The sequence below is a fragment of the Saccostrea cucullata genome, unplaced genomic scaffold (assembly GCF_032062105.1).
Source record: "Saccostrea cucullata isolate Sc308-1 unplaced genomic scaffold, CSIRO_AGI_Scuc_v1 ctg239, whole genome shotgun sequence".
Taxonomy (NCBI): Eukaryota; Metazoa; Mollusca; class Bivalvia; order Ostreida; family Ostreidae; genus Saccostrea; species Saccostrea cuccullata.
The window spans coordinates 126585-136350 of NW_026939884.1; the positions used below are offsets into that span (position 1 = coordinate 126585).

At 34.0% G+C, this 9766-nt stretch overlaps 1 protein-coding gene across 1 annotated transcript; it reads left to right on the forward strand.

Annotated features, from left to right (window-relative positions):
- The first annotated feature begins 98 nt into the window (after positions 1-98).
- LOC134254211 (nucleolar GTP-binding protein 2-like) lies at positions 99-9275 on the forward strand. The gene is made up of 15 exons (XM_062736759.1): positions 99-205; positions 2014-2101; positions 2206-2300; positions 2417-2550; positions 2712-2810; positions 3078-3230; positions 3441-3599; positions 3963-4076; positions 4225-4353; positions 6730-6834; positions 7176-7334; positions 7875-7970; positions 8247-8799; positions 8900-8979; positions 9096-9275. The coding sequence occupies exons 1-15, from the start codon at positions 136-138 to the stop codon at positions 9180-9182; spliced, it is 2121 nt and encodes a 706-aa protein (XP_062592743.1). The 5' UTR covers positions 99-135; the 3' UTR covers positions 9183-9275.
- The last annotated feature ends 491 nt before the right edge of the window (positions 9276-9766 follow it).

The window sequence follows — 9766 nt, forward strand, 5'->3', positions numbered from 1 at the left end:
AGGATAATTAATAAAATGATGGTCTGACTGAAATTTATTTGGAGATAATTTTGTACGAGTTATTTAATACAATCACCACTTCCGGGCAAAAAAAAAAAAGAAATCAACAACGTGGTTTTCTTGATAACTGTCATAATGGCAAAAACAAAAAGAAAGGAAAAGAAGGAGGATACAATAAATAGAAGCTCACATAGCATGAATCCAGGTATAGTCTAGACTTTACGTAACTTTATTTTCCATAAAGATTAGACAGGTGTACTTGAGGTCTTCTTGAGAAAATTGCTACCTTTTATTGTTTAATGGGCTTGTCAGTGTCGAGAATATTTATCTTCTTTTACAGGATAAAAATACACTTTTCGTGACAAGCCCCTGTGTTTGGTTAATAGAGATATATTTACCTATTGGTCTTTTAATAGTACTTAATTTGCAAAGTTGTTTTAGCAAAATTTGTTGATCCTGTTGTACTCAATATTCATTTCTGACATGCTGTCAGAAACTGAATTAGACCTGTTTCATTTTTAGATACATTGAAAAAATAAGTTGTGTGCTTTGTTCTCTATAGTAAACTAGGCCTAATGCTCAAACTGTGTTTTGTAAACAAACTTAGAAAAAATGAAAAGAATACACTTCCATTATTTTTCTTGTCTGAGGGGCTTTGGTAGAGATAATGGGCATGTCTGTGGGGCGGGGATATACAGTGAACAACAGCGACTGGAAAGTGGGGTGTAATCCCTGCTCAGGTGGAGGTTTTGTGAACATTTGTTATTAGCTCACCTGAGCCTTCGAGCCGAAGGCTCAAGTGAGCTTTTCTGATCAAAATTTGTCCGTTGTCTGTCGTTGTCGTTGTTGGCGTTGTTGTCGTTGTTGTCGTTGTCGTCGTCGTAAACTTTTCACATTTTCATCTTCTTCTTAAGAACCAAAAACTGCTTCATGGCCAATTTCAACCAAACTTGGCACAAAGTATCAACATTGGGTGAAGGGGATTCAAGTTATGTTCAAATGAAGGGCCACGCCCTTTTCCAAGGGGAGTATATATAATCATGTCTAAAAAAATTTATTAAAAATTAATGGCATTTTAAAAAAATCTTTTTCTCATTTGAAAAACCGCTGGGCCAGGAAAGATCAAACTCATGTGGAAGCATCCTCAGGTAGTGTATATATCAAGATTGTTCAAAACAATGACCCCCGGGGCAAAAATGGGGCCACACATTTATTGAGACCCTGGTATTTACATCACAGGAATATATAGGGAAAATCTTTAAAAAATCTTCTTCTCCAGAACCACTGAGCCAGGAAAGATGAAACTCATTTGGAATCATCCTCGGATAGTGTAGATTCAAGTTTGTTCAAATCATGACCCCCGGGGCAAGGGTGGGGCCAAAATGGCCGACCCAAGTTTTACATTGGAATATATAGGAAAAATCTTTAAAAATCTTCTCAGGAAAGATGAAACTCATGTGGAATCATCCCCAGGTAGTGTAGATTCAAGTTTGTTCAAATCATCAACCCCTGGGGAATCAAAAGGGTGGACGCCATAATGGCGACCCGAGTTTTACATAGGAATATATAGTTTACAATATCTTTTATTTTTCAAAAATCCTTCTCCAGAACCACTGAGCCAGTAAAGATGAATATTCATGTGGAATATACCACAGGTAGTGTATTGGTTCATAAAGATATGTTCTATATATTGGTCAAAATACCCCCGGGGCAAGGGTGGGGCCAAAATGGCCGACCCAAGTTTTACATAGGGATATATAGAGAAACCTTTTAAAATCTTCTTTTCAAGTACTTCAAAAATATGATTAGTGATATTTATATGGAATCATCCTCACTGGTAATGTAGATTCTAGTTTGTTCCCAAATGATGAACGCCTAGGGGAGCTTGTCTGTGGGGCGGGGATATACAGTAAACAACTGTGACTGGAAAGTGAGGTGTAATCCCGATCAGGTGGAGGTTTTGGGAACATTTGATATTGCTCCATAGTAACTACAAATGTTTTCTTTTTAAAGATCGTGCTAAAGGTGCAGGAGGAAACAACATGCGAGACAAAGCTACAATTAAAAGACTGCAGATGTACAGAAACTTTAAAGCAAAGAGGTAAGGAAATTCAAAGAAAAAGTATTGTTAAATAAAAAACGAGATTATTCAATTTCAAAAACAAAACAAAATAAAGCAATAATTCTGTAATTTTTCTTCTATAGGGACAGAACAGGAAAGATAATAAAAGCTGCACCGTTCCAATCAAGATTATCATCTGGAAGCATGGCTAGGGTAGAACCAAACAGAAAATGGTTTGGTAAGATAATTAATATGAAAATGCTTTGCAAATTAATGAACACTTCTTGAAATATTGAAAGTATAACAATTTATTATGGTTTGTAATCATTTTTCCATTTTAAACAATTTTGACAGGTAATACAAGGGTGATAACTCAGAATGCTCTACAGACTTTCCAAGAAGAGATGGCTAAAGTCAGGAATGACCCCTATAAAGTTGTTATGAGACAGACAAAGCTGCCAATCACACTGCTTAATGAAACAGCAAAGGTATAACATTTGTTATTATCATGGCAGTCTTATAAAAAGCTGTAAAGTTATATGTTTTTATAAAACATGTATCATTTTATTTCATTTAAAAAATGTAAACATTTTTTGTTTATAAAGTGTAGGCCACTGAAAGTCACACTTCTTTCTTGTTATAAATATAGTATGCAAAAGTCCACCTCCTAGACACAGAAGGGTTTGAGACAACATTTGGTAAAAAAGCTCAAAGGAAGAAACCAAAACTCAGAACTGCAGACATGCAGGTTTGTTTTTACCAGTAATACAGTTCATTTTGTAAGCTATCATTTTTGAAAGTCTGGGTGAAAACAATCTGAATATTTTATTGAAAATTATTTTAATAATTTGATTGATTAATTATAAAAAAGGAAAGGGGTAGATAAATGTATCATATAAAGGAGTTAACAGCAAATTAACATTTTATGATATTAGGTAAATTAAATTAACCCTAATCCGTAGTGACTTATATTTAAATACAATATTGAATATTTATATTGTTTTCATATTGACAGGCATTGGTTGAACAAGCCATGACCGCCACAGAAGGCTACTCAGCTGATAAGGACCGTGACCTTGTCACAGAGGCTCCAGAGTTCAAGGACGAGCAACCAGAGGTCATTTTCAAGGCTGGTCAGTCAAAGAGAGTGTGGGGAGAGTTGTATAAGGTACATGTAAATCCTGTAAATTAATTTTACTATATGTAACTACTAAGGTATAGTGAAATCAGAACTCTATCTGCAGTCCTGTTATTCGCATATACTATTAACAAATTTTTGGAATACACATATATGATGGAACTATTACTTACTTTTAGAGTACAATAATTCTTTATTTAATGAATAACTTCTTTTGTCACCACCATGATTTCTTTGTAGGTGATAGACTCCTCTGATGTGGTGGTACAGGTTCTGGATGCTCGGAATCCTCTCGGGACCCGCTGTTACCAGATAGAGAGATACATGAAGAAAGAAAAACCTCACAAGCACCTCATCTTTGTACTCAATAAAGTGGACCTGATACCAGTATGGGTCACAGTAAGTTTTAAAACCTCAGTGTTATAAATTGAATATGTTGAACTCTTTTACCACTTATGACATCACTGTAAAATTATGTCAATCATCTATGACTGTACAATGAATTTAAGGACATGTGACAAACTAGTTTTTACACACAATTTGAATGTGCCTTTCTTAGATTTTGTTATTCAAGGGAAAACAAATGTAAATACATGTATATGAACATAAGTTTTTATTGTTTGCTAGGGTCATAGAAAGTAAAGTCAGATAAACAATTGTCTAGATCAAATAATTTAAAAGAAATTTAATATTCAGATGTTCAAAAGTTTTTGAAAAGAAGGGGAAATACTTTGTCACCTCTGGAATTTATTTTTTTAATAGCAAAAGTGGGTAGCAATTCTCTCTCAGGAGTATCCAACAATGGCCTTCCATGCCAGCATTACAAACCCATTTGGAAAAGGAGCACTTATAAATCTACTTCGTCAATTTAGTCAGGTTAGTTTTTGTCACAGTTTAAAATTATTATTTTGTATTCATCTGTTAATTTTTGGAATTTTGATAAATGCAAGTCAAAATTTATTTGCTCAGTGACAAAATTCTGTACATAATGCATAACTTGTGTGTTTGTCTGTTTGTTTGACAGCTGCACACAGATAAGAAGCAGATCAGTGTTGGATTTATAGGCTATCCTAACGTCGGGAAAAGTTCCATCATCAACAGTCTGAGGGCAAAGAAAGTCTGTAAAGTGGCTCCCATAGCAGGCGAAACAAAGGTAAAGATGGAGAAATAAACACTGATGTGTGCATTTTGTACAGTGAATTTCATTCATTTTAGATAAAAGTATTTATGTATGTTCACATATTAGCATGATAAGTGCACCTATCGCAGGGTATAAAGAATGTGCATCACCAAAAAATTGGAAGGTCCACCAAATGTTCAGCTATCAATGCAAGTTAAAATTTAAAAAATTAAAGAAGTGAAATTCCAGGGTTTCTTTTTCCATAATAATGCAGTCAAATTATTAAGGCCATACCTTTATTATACAAGAATTAAATATACATGTAAAAAATATTTTTGATGGGGGAAATAACTCGAATATATTTTACATGTAATAATTGATAACTCCAATATTAAGAAAATAACAAAGAGCATTCAACTGGTCCTTGAATAGCATGAAAAATCTGTGCCAAATTTTGAGTCTCTCCTCTGTTTTAATCCACAGAAAGGTGTGAAAATTACACTGGGTAACAGGAAATCGCTTCACGAATATAACGCACACTGTTTTGTGTTAAAATTATTGACAGCTGCGCTTATGTATTGGGAACAGCTCACCTGAGCCGAAGGCTACAAATGAATGAAGTATTGTACCTGTCTAGCTGTCTGTCCGTCTGTCTGTCTGTAAACTTTTCACATTTTCGACTTCTTCTCAAGAACCACGTTCCAATTTTGACCAAATATATAAGCATCCTTGGGTGAAGGGGAATTTAAATTGTTAAAATGAAGGGCCAAGTGGCCAACACAAGGGGAGATAATCAAGAAAAGACAAAAATAGGGTTGGGTCATTAAAAAATCTTCTTCTCAAGAACCACTGGGCCAGTAAAGCTGATACTTATGTGGAAGCATACTTGGGTAGTGTAGATTCTAAATTGTTCAAATCATGACCCCCGGGGGAAGGGCGGGGCCACAATGGGGAATCAAAGTTTTATATAGAAATAAATAGGAAAAATCTTTGAAAATCTTTTTAAAACCACTGGGCCAGAAAACTGAAACTTATGTGGAAGCAATGGTATAGTGTAGATTAAAATTGTTCACATATGACCCCCGGGGGAAGGGCGGGGCCACAATTTTCAAAGTTTTACATGTGTACATAGAAATATATAGGAAAAATCTTTGAAAATCTTCTTCTCAAGAACCACTGGGCCAGAAAAGCTGAAACTTATGTGGAAGCAGGTTAATGTAGATTCTAAATTGTTCAAATAATAAAACGGGGCCACAATGGGGAATAAAGTTTTACATAGAAATAAAAGGAAAAATCAAAATCTTTTCCAAGAACCACTGGTCTAAAAATTGAAACTTATGTGGAAGCATCCTGGTATAGTGTAGATTCAAAATTGTAGGAATCATGATTTAATGCGGGGCCATTTTTCAAAGTTTTACATAGAAATACATGTGAAAAATCTTTGATTATCTTCTTCTCAGGAACCACTGGGCCAAAAAAGTTGAACATATGTGCCCATGGAAGGATCATGGGGTTTAGATTTCAAAATGTCTATTATAATATTGGGGTAGGGTGGGGATGCATTATGTATAACAAGGGGGAAATCTGGTAAAGAACAGAATGGTCAAAGCTTCTCAGGTGAGCAATGTGGCCCATGGGCCTCTTGTTTAAATAGATGTTCAAACAGGCGTAATTTACATTAAATGAACTATTATCTGCAGTTTCATTTTCTTTTCTTGATATACATATTATATCACACTTACGAATAAATAATAAATTTAAAAAATAAATTAATTAATACACATACATGTACCTATGTCAGTTTTGCATCGTAGTAAAATAATGATCTAGCCATGGATACATGAAAAATTTTACTTGTTTAATATTTGAAAAAATTAATTAATAATTGAAATTTTAAATTCAATCTACACAAAGTGAAATAAATGCAGGTTTTCACTTTTGTAACTTAATGATAATTATTAAAATATTTCTTTGGTTTATAGATTAATAGTTTTTTTTTTTATTTTTACAATATTTCTGAAAAAAAAAATCTTACTAGTCCCAGATTTGATTCTGTTGACTGGTTAGATTTATGCTTTATTGGTCTGTCTGGTATCGGTATATATTAAAGTTAGTTTTAATTAATGCCTTGTGTAATGTTTCATTCATTAATTCAATCATTTATAAAGGTCCACCAGACGCCACACCCACCAATAATTTTTGACAAAGGAGCGGTCCACCAAGTCTAAAAAAGTTAGTACACCCTGCTATGTATAAAGAATGTGCATCTTGAGAAAGGAGTTTGAATATCAGCTATCAATGCAAGTTATATATCTAAAAAATTAAAATATTGGACACTTGTTACCATAATAATGTTGAATTATTACGTAATGCACATTTAACAATCTGGTATATAATGTAATTGTTAAGGTCTGGCAGTATGTTACTCTGATGAAGAGGATTTACCTGGTGGACTGTCCAGGTGTAGTGTACCCCACAGCTGCCACGCCCACCGAGTCAGTCCTCAAAGGAGTGGTAAGTCTTCATATTATATACACAGCTGCCACGCCCACCGAGTCTGTCCTCAAAGGAGTGGTAAGTCTTCATACTATAGATATAGCTGCCAAACCGAGTCTGTTCACAAAGGGGTGGTATAAAGTCTTCATGTTTAATATAGACCAAATTGTAATGTGAACTAACTCCTTTAAAGTGACACTATTTCAATAGTCCTTATAGTTAGTGAAGGGATAAAAGTTTCAGACATTCTTGGAAGCATGTATGCAAAGTTTGGTGAAAAGTCAGTATCAAAATTCAGCATTTATCTGCTAATCCTTAAAGTTTTGGGTGAAATTGTTTATTGTTTGATGATTTTGTAGGTAAGAGTTGAGCTGGTTAAGAGCCCTGAGGACTATATTCCAGCAATGTTAGAAAGAGTGAAACCAGAATACATCAAAAACACGTACAAAGTGGAGGACTGGAAAAGTGCTGAGGATTTCCTAGAGCAGATTGCCAGAAAGTCGGGAAAACTTCTCAAGGTATTGGTGCATACCATGGAGATACTAAATATTTTTGGTTGGAGGTCTGAAAAAAAATCCACAGCCAGTTATGATCTGTCTGTGGATGTAATGTATCATTATTTCTAGTCAATTTTTTATTTCAACTTAAAACTGTATGTTTTATAAATGTTTAGAAACTAGGAGGATTTTACCCTCACTTTGGACTTTCATCGTGATTATTTTTAGATTCTCATTGGTTTTTCAGGAACCTAAAATTGTTGTTGATGACGATGTATATGCCCCACCTCTGTGCAAATTGGCTATTTACTACACCAGTTGACATAAGCTTTTGTATCAATGTATATTTCAACAGTGAAGGGAAAAATTTCAGAAGCTAATTATATTTCACGCTTTACTGAAAGTCCAAACTAGGCGTGTAATGATAATATTTTCCAGATATTTTACAAGTGAATAAGAAAATACAAAAAAAATTGATCATTAATTATTAAAGTTACAACTGACCGGTATGTATGACAAAAATTGATAATTTTACTTTGCATAATACATTGGTCTTTTAAGGGTGGAGAACCAGATTTGGGAACTGTGGCCAAAATGGTGTTGAATGATTGGCAGAGAGGAAAAATCCCTTATTTTGTCAAACCTCCAGGGTGTGAGGTATATTTATAAATAAATCAGTTTACAAATAATACACTTCATTTTCAGCATCTCCATATTGAAAAACTGAGAGGCATAATCAAACAAAACTAATATCAAAAAGAGACAAGGCATATGAGCAAATATAAGTAATGCACTTTCCAATGATTTTTAAAAGAATTGCTCAGAATTTTAATTGATACCAAGATGTTTGGGTTTTCTGAAATTGACACTGAGTAATAAAAATTTTATGTTTGTGATTGCACCAATTTCAACCTGTGTTTGCATTGTATTTAGAATGAAGAACCAGGGAGTTCAGAAGATCAAAGTAATGAAAACCACACTACAGAGAAAGTAACAGAGGAGGAGACTGTAAGCCCTACAGACAAGAAAAAGCAGCCTGCTGTTCAACAGAACCTGAGTAAAATTCAAGTGGAGCCCAAGTTTCTGGAAGAGGACATCAAGAAAGTGGAAGACGTGGAGGGCAAAGATGATTCTGACCTTGAGGCTGAGGCCAAGGTCAGTGAAGGGGAAGAAGAGGTCACCGAGGAGCAACAAAAAGAAAAGAAATCCACAAAAAAGAAAAGGAAGGGAATTAAAACAGACAGCAAAAAAGATGTGGATGTGTCAGACATTAAAGAAACAGAGAAAGTTGAACTGAGAGATAGTGAATGTGTGTCTGACAGGTTACAACCAGGTGAGGAAGGGACAGGAAATGCGGTGAAGGTCAAGGGGAGTAAGAGGAAGGCAGAGGAGGGGGAACCAGACCAGGCAAAGGTTACCCACTCCACCAGTGGAAAATTCACCGTCAGCAATGATGGACAGCAGAACCAAAAGAAAATGAAGTCAGGTATAGAATTTAAGTAGATAGAAATGTAGTTTATTTCTCGGATAATGTTAAATATTAATAATAAATGCATGAATTATAATTGTGATTAAATGTTATATAGGGAATAAGAGACAACCGAAACACAGAGATATCCAGGCTGAAGAGAACGACTCTCCACAGTCCAAGCTTACTAGTAAACAGGTAGGCTCACTTCTCCATTCATCTGTGAGGAGTGTGTAATATTTTTGTTCATGGAAGATAATTCTGAAATATTCTATAAAACAGCATCATGATATTTTATTCTTTTCTTTCTCCAGAAGCGAAGATTAGAAAGAGAAGCTCGAACTAAGAAGATTGGAACTCACTTTTACACAACAACAAATGTTAAGAATAAGAGGAGGTGATCTTTAATGTAATATAATACATTGAACTCGAGATTGTTACATATACTGATTTTATAATAGAAAATGCAATAAAATGGCATGAAATTTAAACAAGTGTATTTTATTTACAAATTTTATGGAATATGAAATTTTCATATAAAATTTAAATAACTGTGTACATGCATTTGATAAGTCTTTGAGACAAAATTTCAGTCTGTATAAAAAATATAAATCTATATACATTTGACTGAGATCAGTAAAGCTTTATTTTAAATTATATAAACATGGATGAACTGACTGACAATGATAAAATGAAGATCTAAACTTCAAAAATTACAATACAAAAAATAATAGTGGAAAAAAAAAGACATTTATTGAATAATTGAAAATCAGGTGATGTTATACCACCTACCTGTACTTGTATACTAAGATATTGACTATGCATTGTAATGCTCAGTCCATGACAGATCCTGCTTCAATGAAGCGACAAAGATGTTATTAAATGCACTCTTGTATATTTACAATGATATTTCACAATATTATACTTTCATGTAAATTATGTATATTTAAAAAACAATGAATAATACGCCCTCCTGCCTAGCAAC